This window comes from Capsicum annuum, unplaced genomic scaffold (assembly GCF_002878395.1).
Source record: "Capsicum annuum cultivar UCD-10X-F1 unplaced genomic scaffold, UCD10Xv1.1 ctg2911, whole genome shotgun sequence".
NCBI classification, from domain to species: domain Eukaryota; kingdom Viridiplantae; phylum Streptophyta; class Magnoliopsida; order Solanales; family Solanaceae; genus Capsicum; species Capsicum annuum.
In genome coordinates this window covers 62,618-78,785 of record NW_025835580.1, presented here as the reverse complement: position 1 = coordinate 78,785, position 16,168 = coordinate 62,618, and the positions used below count along the sequence as shown (strand labels likewise).

At 34.7% G+C, this 16,168-nt stretch overlaps 1 protein-coding gene across 3 annotated transcripts; it reads right to left on the bottom strand.

Annotated features, from left to right (window-relative positions):
* Positions 1-986: 986 nt before the first annotated feature.
* LOC124891030 lies at positions 987-14,425 on the bottom strand. 3 transcript variants are annotated; one of them, XR_007049493.1, is made up of 3 exons: positions 13,825-14,425; positions 4,920-4,977; positions 987-1,366 (listed from the first exon to the last, which is right to left on the bottom strand). XR_007049493.1 is itself a non-coding variant. In XM_047402866.1 (3 exons), the coding sequence occupies exons 1-3, from the start codon at positions 14,389-14,391 to the stop codon at positions 1,324-1,326; spliced, it is 348 nt and encodes a 115-aa protein (XP_047258822.1). In that variant the 5' UTR covers positions 14,392-14,425; the 3' UTR covers positions 987-1,323. The 3 variants fall into 3 exon arrangements, 1 of the variants encoding a protein (XP_047258822.1); XR_007049492.1 differs by lacking the exon at positions 4,920-4,977 and adding an exon at positions 2,896-3,144; XM_047402866.1 differs by lacking the exon at positions 4,920-4,977 and having other exon boundaries at positions 13,825-14,022; positions 14,285-14,425.
* Positions 14,426-16,168: the final 1,743 nt, after the last annotated feature.

The window sequence follows — 16,168 nt, the reverse complement described above, 5'->3', positions numbered from 1 at the left end:
TTAATTTACATGAAGTTCAACTTTGTAGCCTCTTATATATACTCCTTAGACATATATCAGTATAAATTTTTTTCTTCTCTTCTTCTCTTCTTTTTTATTGTTTTTATCCTAAGAGAATTTTCTGCAATCATTTCATACACAAATGTATTGGTTAATCTTTCTTTATGTGCCTTAATGTTATGTTATGATGTACATTGAACGTAGTATGGTGAATAGAAATTTTTATTTTCAAATTTAATACTAATAGCGTCATACTTATGTCATTCCATATTCTCAAGTTTAGTATAATATGTTTTTCATACACGTATATTTTAATATACATAATGTTTTTGCAATAGGCATTTCTATCATGGATACAAATATTACAAATAATGCTCATCTAATTGCTCCGAATAACTGTCAAGGTATATTATTCATGATGAACAACTATCAAGGTATATTATTCACATTTAATTTAACTATTTAATTATTTTATCATCATTTATAATTAACATTATATTCATCTTTATCACAAATATTTCTATCATGAATAAAAAAATTATATAATGCTCATCAGATTTCTCTGAATAACTACCAATATATGTTGTTCATGCTTGATTTAACTTTTTAATTATTTTATTTATAATAATAATTAACATTATATTTATGTTTTATATAGATGTACCTAGCATGAATAAAAAGATTATACGTAGCGTTCATTAGATTTCAATTAAATAACTTTCAAGATATGTTGTTCATGCTTAACTTAAGTTTTAATAATTTTATTGTTATTTATTATTAATATTGTGTTTATCTTTTTCATAGATGTATCTAAGAAAACGAAAATTTTCACAGATTTAATGTATATAAATATTTCAAAAATGTGAAATGATTATTTGAAAAATCAACAAGTACAATTGAAAAATGAAATATATAAAAGAGATTTAACATATCATTTATATAAAGAATGAACGTGAATATACTTATATGTGTACAAATATTTCTTCTTTTAGCTTAATATATTTCTCCTAAGCACATAAAAATGACTATGAAACATTACTATATTACTTTTACATAGCTATTTTCTTAAAATATAATATTGAATTGTTCTTTCTGCAAGTTAAAGGAAAGGGGAAGAGAAAGATATTAAGTAGTGAAAACCTAGAAAGAAGATAACGCGGAGGAGGGAGACAGAGTAACATAATTATTGTTGATTTTCAGAGCTTCCATAATTCAATAGGAAAATAGTTGAGTATAGAGCAATCAAAAGATCCTGTACGGTAGAAGAGACATACGATATTGCTCAAAATTTGCATTCACTCTTGATAATTTGCCTAGCCTTCTTCATCCAAGAAGCCCTCTGGAGATGAATAAGGCTTTTGTGTACCTTTGCAATAAAATCAAGGTGTAAAGCTACAATATTCAACAAAAAATTCAAAAATGTATTAACAAAAAAGACAATACACAAAAACTGTAAGCTTTCATTTAGTGCTTTCACCTCAATCTCTTTTTAGCTGGGAAGGATTGAAGTAGTAGAAGAAAATTGTGAATCTTTTATCTATTGAACATTAAAACTTTTTAAAATTTTACAAGTATACAATCAATACAAAAGAAAATAATTAAATGCAGTAAAATAAAATTACATAAATAGGAGGAGTGGGGAGATAATATTTTAAACTAATTCTAAAAATATTAATGAAGTAATTAGATAATACTCATATTACTATATCTAAATTTTAAAAGAAAGAAATAAGGGATAGTAGAATAGAACTTTAAATTATTTTTTACTATATGAAATCTTTAAATTGTAAACAAGAAAAATATAAAACATTAAGTCTCTTTTGCAATTGTAATTATTTTAATTCTTATAAATTTGGTTAGAGGTGGGAGATGAGATGTGGTGGAAATATTAATATAATATCTTTAAATTGTGAATAATATAATAAAAAAATTAAAAATATAAAATTCCTTTTACAATTACATGATTATTTTTTTTGTATAAATTTGGTTAAAGGTAAGGTAATTGGGGTTGGGGAGGGGTGAAGGTGTGTGGAGGCGGGGATTTGGTTAGAGGTGGGAGAGGAGATGTGGTAGAAATATTAACATAATATCTTTAAATTGTGAATAATATAATAAAAAAATTAAAAATATAAAATTCTTTTTACAATTACATGATTATTCTTTTGTATAAATTTGGTTAAAGGTGAGGTAATTGGGGTTGGGGAGGGTGAAGGTGTGTGGGGGTTGGGGATTGATCTTTTTCTGATTTTTAGTTTTAAAATTGAAGTGTGGGATTGGAGGAGGGGGGGGGGGGGTAGGAAACTATTTACTTTTTCGCATTTCATTGAAAAATAATATGATAGTTGAACTGTATTAAGGTACTATGATTTAACATATTCAAATAAGACATTTCAATATAAAATAATTAAAAATAATACTTTAATATTATCCGTGCATCGCATGGGTACGTATACTAGTTAATAAACTAATCCCTTTTAATGTCTTAAATAAAAAAGATAATAATAATAATAATAATAATAATAATAATAATAATTTTAAAAAACATAGTAGTACGTAATAGTACACACATAGTAGTACTTTTTTTTTAAAAAAATATAATAGTAGTAATAATAATAGCATCAAAGAGTTCTAAATAGATTTTTACTCTTTTATAAATTTATCTCTTTTAAAATTTAAATGTTATACAAATATCTAGATATAATTTATTTAAATATTAAATTAAAGATGAACTAAAATTCATGGTTGAAGAGTTCTAAAGAGACTTCTACTCTTTCATAAACTTATCTCTTTTAAAATTTAAATATATGTAAGTATAATTTATTTAAATATTAAATTAAAAATGAAACAACAAAAACAACTAGTAATAGTAAAAGTAATAATAGTAATAATACGTACTATGTTAAGTTCCTTCAACTCTGTTGGGACCATCCTATGAGGAGGAATAGAAATGGACTTGGTGCCCAACTCAACATCAATAATAAAATGAATATCTCGATCCGAAGGCATACTAAGCAAGTCCTTAGGGAACACCTCCATAAACTCACGAACAACACAGACAAAATCCAAAGAAGGAGGCAAAACAACACTTGTGTCACGAATATGGTCCAAGTAATACAAGCATTCCCTCTCAACTAATTTATGAGCCTGAACATAAGATATGACCCTGTTAGGATCCGAATAAAGTGTACCCTTTTTAAGCTATCCTTGTCACACCAACTAAAGCTAAAGTCACAGTCTTAGAAAATAATCTAAGACAATAAGATAAGGAGCCAACCAATCCATACCTAAAAATAACATCAAAATCGATCATATCTAACACAAGCAAGCCTCTAAAGTCTCACGCTCGGCAAAAGTCACAACACAAGATCAACACGTCTGATCCACCACTAAACATTCACCTACCGGGTAGATACACAAATAGGCATGGCAGAAGGCTCACAAACAGAATCAAAACCCAAATCAAAATACACAAACACATAGGATAAAATCGATTCAGGATTAAATAATACAGATGTAGGTCTGAAACAAACGAGGAAGTTACCATTAATCACAACATCAGAAGTCGCTGCCTCAGGTCTGGCTAATATAGCATACACTGACCACGACCACCAACTGCTTGAGTGGCCCCACGGCCACCCCCACGAGCTCTACTAACTCTACCCCTCGCACCTCTAGTAGCCCCCTACCCCTCACAGATGAAATAAGAGTAGCTTAAATCACCCGGCGGAGACAGTCCCTGGCCACATGGCCAATCTCATAACATACATAGCAATCTCTATGACCAGTCTCAATAGGAGAAGATACAACTAGACTCGAACGGCCACTCCGTACTGCTAAACTAGAAGGTCCACCACCCGAACTCTGTAATGCCGCCTGCACTGGCTATCCTCGAGAACCTCTAAAATCTCTGCCTCGAGAGGTCTGACTTTTAAACTCACCAAAATAGCGCACCCTTTTGGCGCCTCCCTGAGATGCACTAATAATACCCTCTGTCACCTTAACATAATCCACAATACTCTGAAAAGAACCATCAAACTTAACTATCTGAGATGTAGCCAACTGAAGGGAGACAACCAAACCTTTCACAAACATTTGAATCTTCTCAAACTCATATCTGGACAAGGCGTGGAAACATGCCTTATACTCAAAAACTGTCATGGAGCCCTGCTCCATATGATCAAACTCGTCCCACATACGATCTCTCAAATTAAAAGGCACAAATCTCTCCAGAAAGGCAACAACAAACTGATCCCATGACAACTCAGAAGTATTAACAAGCCTACAACCAACAAATGATATCCAATAATCTCTCGTTGCATCTCTCAACTGATAAGAGGTATAAGAAACTCCATTCACGTAGAAAGAGTGAAACACAACTCAGAATACAAGGTATGAAAGAATTAGCATGATAAGGAATAAAATGAGGGACGTTTTCTAAAGACGTCCTATAGCCTCTCAAAGATACATACGAATGTCTGCGTACCGATCCGCGAGACTCTATTTGACATCTTGTTCTTACACCGTTGAGACCAATGAAACCTGTCTGCTCTGATACCAATTTGTCACGACTTAAAAATGAGGGTCATGATGGCATTTGTCGCGGCGTACCCTGATAAGTAAACCTATCACCCAAACTGATACGAATAGAGAAAAAGATAGAAATACCCCAAGGTAAGGCTTCTAGAATGAAACCGAACCATATAAATAATCATAACAATACGAAAGAACTTATCCAAAATACCAATCATGCCCAAAACCAGGTGTCAATAGTGTAAGAACTACCAATACAATCCAAGAGTCAAATGTATCAAAAAAAATAACCACAAAAGAATAATAACTGTCTCTGAATACTAATAAAGACATAACAACTATAAAAAGATAGAGGTGAACTTCGGACGCAAGAATGTCCAATTCGCTACCTTGAAAGCTCCAACAATCGCCCGAGTCAATCAAGTTGAGGTGCACTCGAGCTAAGACCTGCATCGAAAGGGCGCAGTAGGCATGAGTACGGTCCACTTGTACTCAATAGGTATCATAGGCCGACCAAACAAAGTAGTAAATAAAACATACAAAATATACACTAAGGGCACGTCTCTGGCAATCAGAAAATGTCCTACAACGGTAGCCACACCGCTTGCACTAAGAGTTCTAATATATCTCACATATATTACAACAACACATCAAGATATTGAACACAAGTATACATTATGTCATATATAAATAGAACAAGAGAGAAAATACAGATACAAGATCATCAAATACAAGTAAAGGGAGATAAGATAAATACATAGATGACAAGTCAATAAGGCAATACAACACGACATAAACACAATAAAGTAAGTGCAATGTATATGATGATGATGATGATGATGCACGAGATCGTCGCACAACTTTCCGGATTGTCGCACAATCCCCGTATACAGCTACGGAGCTAAAGCTTTCTGACGTAGGACCCATGGGGGGTTTGTCAACCTATATACAATCCACATATCTCATATCTCCTTTCCAACATATCCCTCGAAAAGAGTTTTATAAGGTGTTGCAATATTTTTTTAAAAAGGTGTTGCCAGTGTTTCTCAGATGTTACTACGGTGGTACCAATGTTTCATGAATGAGTATGATATGAAGATGTAATGCTCACAACCAATTACAATGAGTATTTTCACAACCAATCACATGATATACTTCCACAACCTACCACAATGATATATTCTCACAACCACATAAGCCAATATCCATTTATTATTTTCATTTCATCCATAAATTTTCAATGTCGCATATGCCAATAAATATGATATAATTACAATAAACCAATAGTACCACATTAAACAACACAATACAATTATTCACATGTATTCAAGGCTATTAATATCACATATGACACCATACGATCAAACATATCACATAATATCTCAATTTCGACAACACATCACATATAGGCCCTACACAGGCACAACACATAGATAGCCATTTTTCATAATTAGTTGTCACTCTTAACATGCATTTTGTACTATCATTTACTACCCAGCCCAGTCTGAAGAGTTAAGCCATAACCTACCTCGAAAGCCGAAACCGATCTGCTACACTTGAACCCGCAACCTTATCTTTTACGAACAATCTCGAATTTTACTAGAAATATCAAATATGAAATCTACGTGTCAAAACAAAACCAACGACACCCATATTGACTACTTTTGGTTCGGGGTCAAAACGGACCCCCAAAATAGATTTCCAAAAAAGAAGGGCAAACTCAAAACTTTACTTCAAAAATATATTTCTCATATTTTTAAGAACCTGTAGCTGAAAAACCAGGTTAAATTGAGTAAAAACGAGGTTCAAATCGAAGAAAAACCATTTTTGAGCTTTACCGGATAAAATATTTGAAATCCGGGTTAAAATCCATAATCGGAGTTGTTTTGAAGGTTAAATTGATGAAAAACTAGCAATTATAAGATAAAAGTATTATTCAAGTGAAAAAGAGTGAAATTTGGGTTTAAAATCATGCCCTAAGATTTTTTTTGGGTTTTGAGAAATTAATGAAGAAATTACGAAGAAAAGAATGAATTCTTACCTTAAATCCGTAATATAATCAAGAAATAGGTGTTAATCTAGCTTCCCAAGCTCCCACAAGCTTCACTTTTAAGCTCCCAAAATATTTAGGGTTTAACTCTCAAGAGACAATATGAAAAATGAGCAAAATGGGTTAAAAGGGTGAAAAATCTGCTATATAATGCAGATTTTTCTGCAATAACTGGTGCTGTCTTTTTTTCTAAGTCGAAATGGACTTCGACGAGGTGCCCGAGATTCGTTCGGAGTCCGATTTATGCAAACGAACAATGCAACCACACTAAATTCGATGTTTCGGACGCGATGGCGCTACCATATTTTTCAGAAAAATTCTTTTTCACAAAATTGACCCCCGAAACTCGAAATTATAATTTTCCAAACCGAGGGTCGAAATGAGATTTAAAAACCGTAAAATCATACCAGACATGCTAACACACTAAAATTGACATTTCAGATCTGTTGGCGATGTCGTATTTTCCATGCGAGGTCGTTTCGATCAAAAGTGGATCTTATACCCAACTTTTCAATTTTTCAACTTTTCGACCAATAGGTCGAAATGAGCTCGGGTGCACCAGGACCCGAACCCAAGATCTATGTAGCCTAAAATCGATATTCCGGAGCTTCTGGCGCAGTCCGTTCGGCCATCCATTGCACGGATCAAAAGATATCCACATAAGTCCAAAATAAGACTCTTAAAGCCACAAAAAAACTACAATATTGCATAAATGATACTAAAATGCATCAAAAATCATGTCAATCACTCCCACACCCCAGAAATACGATAATGCAACTACGGGGAGGGGTAAAATAGTCAAATCATACAAAATCACAAATTTCACATATTTCATCAAATTTTCAGGTCGTTACATCATCCACCACTAAAAATCTAGTTCGTTCTCGAACTAAGGCAAAGAAATACCTGAGTCAATGAAAAGCTGGAGATAGGAACTACGCATATCAGACTCAACCTCCCAAGAAGCCTCGTCTATAGGTCAATGTTGTCACTGGACCTTAACCACAGGGTTCACTCTAGAGTGCAATCGCCTAACATCCTTAGCTAAAATGAAAACTGACTTCTTAACAAAGGACAACCACTGATCTAGCTGAACTGACTCCTAACGAATAATATGAGACTCATTAGGAATATAGCGATGAAGCATAGAAACATAAAAAACTTGGATGAACAACTGATAGATTGGGGAGTAAAGCCAACTCATAAGCCACATCACCAACAGTCCGAAAAATCTCAAATGAACCAATATACCTGGGGCTAAGCTTGCCCCTCTTCCCAAACCTGATCACGCCCTTCATGGGCGAAGCTCGAAGGAAAACACGATCACCAACACAAAATCTCAAGGCACGAAGTCTACGATCAACATAACACTTCTTCCTACTCCAAGCCGCTCTAAGTCTATCCTGAATGACTCGAACTCTATCAACTACTCACGAAGAAAGTCCTTACCTCGAGGTCTCACCTCTGAAACGTTGAACCAACCTAATGGAGAGCGACAACGCCAACCATACAATACCTCAAAAGGAGCCATATCAACACTGAAATGGTAATTATTACTATATGCAAACTCTGCTAAAGCCAAATGCTGCTCCCACTGGCCACCAAAATCCATCGCCCATGCATGAAGTACAACCTCCCAAAACCTAGATAGTCCGCTCTGACTGGCCATCAGTCTGGGGTTGAAACACTGTGCTAAGATCAACTCGAGTACCCAACTCATCCTGAAAAGTCTTCCAACAGTGAAATGTGAACACAAAACCTCGATCTAAAATAATAGACACCGGCACACCATGAAGACGCACAATCTCACGAATGACAATAGGGGCTAACTTCTCAGCACTGAATGAGACCCGAACCAAAATAAAATGAGTTGACTTGGTCAATCGATCCACGATGACCCAAGCACTATCGGAATCATGAAATGTACGAAGCAAACCAGTCACAAAGTCCATAGTGATGCATTCCCACTCCCACTCAGGAACGGGTAACCTCTGAAGTAAACCACCAGGTCCCAAATGCTCGGCCTTCACATGCTGACAACATAGGCAACGAGCCACAAAATCTGCTATATCTGGCCTCATACCACCCCACCAGTAGTGCTGCCACAAATCACGATATATCTTAGTCACACCTGGATAGATAGAATATCTGAAACAATGGGCCTCCCCCAAGATCAACCTAATCTGATTACCACTCTCGGCACACAACTCATTCCCCAATCCTCAAAACTCCAACCAAATCAAGTGAGGCTTCCTTAGCCTCCCCACTCTATACCTTATCTCGAATCAACCTCAATCTAACGTCGTCAAACTGATGAGCTCGAGTCTACTCTATCAAAGATGATCTAGCCTCAATAAATGCCAAAAAACGCCCCGGTGTTGAAATATCAAGCCTAACCATCGGGTTAGCCAAAGACTGAACCTGCCAAAGACTAAACCTCTAAGGCCAACGGCCTCTCCTGAATCAAAAAATGCACCAAGCTACCCATGCTAGTCGACTTTTGGCTCAAGTCATCCGTAACCACATTAGCCTTGTCCTGATGGTAGAGAATAGTCAAGTTATAATCCTTAAGAAACTCAAGCAAACGGTGCTACCTCATATAAAGATCTCGCTGGTAAAGAAGTACTTAAGGCTACGATGACCCGAGAAGATCTCACAACGAACTCCATACAAGTAGTGCCTCTACAACTTTAAGGCAAACACAACTGCACACAGCTCCAAATCATTGATAGGATAATTCCTCTCACGAGGCTTTAACTGACGAGATACATACGCAACCATCTTATCCTCCTGCATGAACACAAAACCTAAGCCAACACCGAAAGCTTCACAAAACATGGTAAAGCCCACACCCTCCTTGGACAAAGCCAATATAGGAGCTGAAGTCAACAAGTCCTTGATCTTTTGAAAGCTCGCCTCACAAGCATTGGACCACTGAAAAGAAATCTTCTTTTGAGTCAACTTGATCGATGGAGCTGCAATGGAAGAGAAACCCTCAACAAAACACTAATAATACTCGGTCAAGATAACAAAACTCCGAATCTCAGTGGGCAAAGTAGGTCTAGCCCAATAACGAACCGCTGCAACCTTAGTTGGATCAACCATAATACCTTCATTAGTCACCACATGATCGAAGAAAGAAACAGACTCCAACCAAAACTCACATTTAGAGAACTTAGCATACAACTTCTCATCCCTTAATCTCTACAACATAATCCACAAATGCTCCTCCTTCTCAGCCTCTCTTGTAATAAACCAAGATATCATCTATAAATACAATCACCAAAGAGTCGAGATACAGTCGAAACACCCAGTTCATCAACTCCACAAACACGGCAGGGGAATTGATCAACCCAAAAGACATGACTAAGAACTCACAATGACCATATCGAGTCTGAAAAGTTATTTTCAGAATATCCAAAGCCCTAATCCTTGCTGGTGATTGTCGTGCCATATTTCAAACCGGTCGAAACGACACACGATATATGGTAGCGTTTAATGAATCTTGGGTAAAATTTATGTTTTAGAGTCGCCACCTAACTTTTTAGAAAAATTAGGAAAAACCATTTTTTATTGTGAAAACTCTATCTTGGTTCTTCGAAAACATTTTGAGATTCTGAGTAAAGATTTTGGTTACTCGAGGGGAAGGTGTTTGGCACCCCTCAGAGCCTATCCGTAGATAGTCCTTACGCTCAATTTAGGAAAAACCATTGCTTTTATTTCTTTGCGAAAATGGTGAAAAGAAAACTTTTATAGTTATTTTCTACTAGTTATTTTATATAAAAGAAAGAAAACTTAAGGTATAAAAATTACGACGCTACTATTTACAAGGAAATAATACCATTATCGTAAAAATATACATGCATTTTTTAAGTATATAAAGAGGGGTGATAATATAATTTACACATATATTAAAGTGTAAGTATTATAATGTTAGAGAAAATTATTTGGATATAGGTGAGGTTAAGTGTATCATTGCAGAGTAAACAAAGTACTTTTATGGACATGAAAATTTCTTTATAAAAATATATATTTAAGAATATGTGAAAGATTGTGAATAAATTGAACTAAAAATAATTGTAAAGGAATGATGATGATGAAATGTATTGTACACAATAGCGAGTGAAATGTATGTACCTCGCATTTTCTATTCCTAAAAAACTCGAATAAGCCTTAAGCAATTTTAACGACAGAATAGAATTAGTTATCAATCAAAAGAAAAGACATAACGTAATATGAGTGAATTAAAGGAAAAAGTGACTAGGAATACTAGACTTCTTTTTAGAGTTTTAGCTTCTAATTTTTGTGACTCCGAGGCTATTGCAATCCTAGCGACGATTGACCCGATGCTTGGGTCCAGAATGAGTTTCGTTGCGGAACTCCAACTCCCAAGTGTTCATGTAAGAGAAAGGGAGATAAGGAATTAGAAAACAATTCAAGTTCCAACAGATAAGAACACAAGAAGTAAAAAACTATAGCGAGACGCAAACATAAAATGTAAGGCATACAGGTAAACAGGTAGTCATTTGTATAAGGAACCATGCATATGCCTAAAACTATTCTTTAATATAAAAAAAAAGGATGAGGATTAGAAGCTATTTAAGTACCAATAATAACAAAACATGAAACAGAGAAAGCCTATCACTAGGGGACAAACTCCAAATCATGCGCACAGGTAACCAATTTCGATTCGTAGATAGTATCATCTACTACTATAAGTTTGGCCCTTCTTATCGAAAAGTGACATAGATCAGCATTTTTATCATGGATAAAATTATATCCACCTGTAGTGTAAAAGTCTTTTAATTCTTTATGCCAGACCAACGCATTTATGAATTTCCTTTTAGCCATTAACATCCAATACTTTTGAATAATGACTTATGTTCATGTTTGTGGAGGTTATATAGCTAATGCCGAGTTCTTTTTTCCCTGCACATCTATCAAAGAGATATAGAAAGAGACATATAGAGCTAAAAGAATAATAATCTTATATCATAAAGACAATTGGAATCTCCCAGAGAACTACGAAACACTGGTGGAGTTCTTGGAAATACTTCAGAATAGGATACAACAATTTTGTTTGTAGGTATATTAAACCAGTGATTAATGTCTTATCTAATCATATATTATACTAGTACAAAACTCGTTAGGTAGGAAATGCCAACAGACTCTAATCAAAGTAAGGGCATCGCTAACTTGCTTTGGGGGGGTTGATCGGAAGTGATAGATCAATCTCCTTTTTTAAAATGCCTAACGGGGTGTTTTCGAGAGACTATAGTCGAACCTCCTTACTAAGACTTTTATATTATCCAGGCTGATTTTTTCTATCCCAGATTATATTGAAGCAGCATATTCTGGGAATAAGTCTAAAGGTACGCGTTAACGTAAAAACACTCTATCGTATTAACCCACCCATGTCGAGTTAACCAACAATACCAAATCCTTTTTTTTCTAAAGGAACTAACCAAATAATTTGAGTGCCTCAGGGAACTCTTGTTGGGTTAACCAACAATACCAAATCCTTTTTTTTCTAAAGGAACTAACCAAATAATTTGAGTGCCTCAGGGAACTCTTGTTGGAACTTAGTACCTAAGAATTTTACTTGCTCAGATTAATTCTATCGTGTGATTAGGAGGTCACGAATTCGCCTATGCTATTTGTTAACAGCAGCATGCTAAATGACGAAAGCAACAATAGTACAGGAACTCAGCCCACCAAAGTTTGAATAGATGGAAAAGAGACCCCTTTATGCCTCCACTGAGATGTGAACCTGAGACCTCATTGTTTACTCCTAATTCACTGACCACTAGGCCACACTTCTAAAGGTTATCACTTTCTAGCTTCTTATTTGATGTAAATAGGTGAGACATATCCTCAATAAGTAATTAAGGACTCACTCAAAGTGTATGCTAATATATTATTAGGGAGAAAACATGTTTCTGTACAAGTAGCTAACATTCAGTGATTTACCATCTAATGACTTCAAAAAAAAAAATGCAATAGAGGTTTAAACAACAGGACCTTGCACAGATTTCGACAGAATACTTCAATGTCATGCTGCAACTCAAATAAATTAAATGACCAGCTCACTCACAAATCTGGAAAAATATTATAGAGCTAAGCCAACTAACTCATTATCACTTCCCTTTCAGTATATTCTAACTTGCCATTGAAGATAATTATATTTTTTATGGATTAATGGAGTCCAAAGATAATAGATTAAGACCTAGTTAGAATGAAGACACTTTCTTTACGAGAAAACTTTTGCTTGAAAACCTTTTCTTGAAAGAAAAGCATAACGGCTAGTAACACACAAACATGATCGTTTGGTAAATATAAATGGAAAATGCTCCCTGTTCTTCACTAAAGTGCTTAAGGCTAAATTATGCATAGTGTAAGATGAAGAAAAACAGAATGCAACTAGCTATGATATCCTTTTCGACGGCTAATTAAGGATAACGAGAGCCAACAATTTATCCTAAGGAGTTAGACAAATCTTTAGCTAATGAAAGTGGAGACCAATCGATTTGGCAAACTAAGATTCGCATGTGAATGAGTTGGCCACTGAAATTTTAAGACAACACAAGAGTATGTTGGCTTTCTTCTTACCAAGTTTATGGTGACAAAATCATATAGATGTAAAGCCAAGAAAATCTGAAAAAAAATTACTACTTCATTAATTAATTTACATAGATGAAACCATAACTTATTGTTCACGAATACAAGAAGCAGAAAATCCGAAAACATAGTTGAAAGAAATCACGATTTAAGAAACAAAAGGAGATCAAATTTAGCTAAACAATTTGGAAACCCTATTGCCTATGTTAATAGAGTTAGACTATGGCCGAGCGGGACTAAAAAAAAAAACACACAACATTAAATCAGTCATCTCCCGGAACTTGAAACCGCAGACACCCAACCCCTTTTCCTTCCTGCCCAACATGCGAACAGCAACATACATATCAAATCACGACAAAACGAGGCAACCACACTCATGAGTTTGGTTCACAGGTAGCGATCGACAATGCCACAATCAAAATTGAAACCAAGTTAAATCATATATTTTCATACCCACGACGTATATACACAACAATAATCTCAAAAATAGAACCAAATTCTTATTTGCACAGCCAAACATAGAAACAACAGTATCACTTCAAAATCAGCGTTGATCTCATAATCGTAGAATTAGAGTGGACGAAAGAAGGGAAGGCGAAAATAAAAAAAAGGGGACAGGTTTGCACCTTTTTTCGGGCCGCAAATTGAGGCTTTGACGTCTAGGATTTTCTCTCGACGAAACCGACTCTGGGAACTCGACTTTAGGCCGAAAAAAGAAGAAATAGAACCTGTAATTTTCCCAAATTTTTCCTTTATTAGAACCACCACCCTGGCCTCTGTTTTTCTTCCTTTTACTCCCCTTTTCACTTATCCAAAAATCTGCCCTGAAATAGGCAAAAACGTAGGTATTTATAGACAATTTTGGATTTAAAAGTCTGAATTTGAAATTAAAAATTTAAAGAAGCCAACGGGCAAATTGGAGGGGGAAATCGGAATTCAAAATATTGAAAGGGACAAATCCCTCATCGAATTTGGACGATTCTTGGGCTTTTAATACGAATTTGAAACCAAAAATAATTTATTGCACTAATTTGGGAAAGATGAGAGGAAGGAGAAAACAGAGAAGAGAAAAGTCTTTGATTTTACGTTGGTTTTTGGGTAATGAAAAGGGATTGATCAATGCTTTGGGGCAGAGAAAATGCGTGAACTATTTTTTTTTTTTTCAGAAAGCAATAGGGACAAGTGAAGGACATTTAATGCACTGGTTTGAAATATTGATCAATTTTGATCCGTCCGATTAAAGATCGTACGAACTTAAAATAGTATCTAAAATAAATAATAAAAATAATAATTATATACATATATATATATATGTGTGTGTGTGTGTGTGTGTTTATGTGTGTAAACAAATATACAAAAAAGATTGGTTTAAAATTAACTATTTTTTTGATCCGTTTGGTCTTTATCTGTATCTAATTTTAAAAGAGAGGAGAATATAAATATGTAAATAAATAAAAATACATTATGCACACAAAATTATGTGAATATATGACGATGACTAAACCTTCGAGATCCTTGATTTGGGAAACAGTCGACGGATTGAACTAAGTTGCACTAGCCGGGTATTTTAGTGTTTTTTATGACCCGACAGTGCCTGATTGGCGAATATTGCGCGTGGGGGACTAATGAAGTAGACGTGGATATTGAATCGGGTTTTGGGCCAATTTTTGGGCCTCTTGTTTAAAATTTATAAATAAATAACAGGGTTCGGATAAAATAAATAAATTGAAGTTGAATTATTGTCAACCCGAACACTCTTTTTCTACTAAAATTAAATTTCTCGATGTTTTCTTCTATCCTAAAATTATTTTTAGTTTAGCGTATAAAAATTACAGACATAATTCGTATAAGCGTCCAATTTGACATTTTTGTGATTTAATATTAACTATATATATACATATATATATATGTGCAAAAATAATAAAATATATGTAAAAATAAGAATAAAAATATTTGTTCTATATGACAAAATATATAAATATATATGGTTACAATATCGCCTAAAAAAATGTGAATGCGAGTATCAAAAGATATTTTGTGATTTTGATGTTAAAATATTTAATTATATTTAATTAAAATATTTTATAATATGATAGAAAAAAATAGATTTTCTTTTATTATTTAAAATTTACTGAGATAAAGATAACAATACAAATCTTATTTATTATTTAATTTTGAATATTATTTAGGGTCGAGGAGCATCGGTAAAATAATTAGAGAAAAAAGGACGAGCCAAAATTGGGTGTCAACAGTGATAATGGAACCGCAAATCAATCTTCAAAAACACCGTAGCACCCAATCAAATAAATCATCTATGCGAGAAAGAGGATACTTATTCTTAACCGTTACCTTATTCAACTGTCGATAATCAATACACATCCGCATAGACCCATTCTCTTTCTTTACAAACAAGACAGACGCACCCTAAGGTGAAACACTAGGTTGAATAAATCCCTTATCCAACAACTCCTACAACTGATCCTTCAGTTCCTTTAATTCTACTAGGGGCCATCGTATGAGGAGGAATAGAAATGGGCTTGGTGCCCGACTCAACATCAATAATAAAATCAATATCTCGATCCGAAGGCATACTAGGCAAGCCCGTAAAGAACACCTCCATAAACTCACGAACAACACAGACAGAATCCAAGGAAGGAGGCGAAACAACACTTGTGTCACGAATGTGGTCCAAGTAATACAAACATCCCCTCTCAACTAATTTACGAGCCTGAACGTAAGATATGACCCTTTTAGGACCCAAATGAAGTGTACCCTTTCCAAGCTATCCTTGTCACACCAACTAAAGTTAAAGTCACAGTCTTAGCAAAACAATTTAAGACAACAAGATAAGGAGCAAATCAATCCATACCCAAAAATAACATCAAAATCGATCATATCTAACACAAGAAAGCCTACCAAAGTCTCACGCCCGGCAAAAGTCACAACACAAGATCAGCATGTCCGATCCAC

Excerpts from the sequence above, each read along its gene's own strand:
- LOC124891030 (XM_047402866.1), bottom strand. The coding sequence starts at position 14,391 with ATGTCCTTCACTTGTCCCTATTGCTTTCTGAAAAAAAAAAAAATAGTT. Across the intron at positions 14,023-14,284 it reads TTCATTACCCAAAAACCAAC|GGCAGATTTTTGGATAAGTG; the intron begins GTAAAATCAAAG and ends TGCCTATTTCAG. Across the intron at positions 1,367-13,824 it reads AATTTGCGGCCCGAAAAAAG|GTACACAAAAGCCTTATTCA; the intron begins GTGCAAACCTGT and ends TTTATTGCAAAG.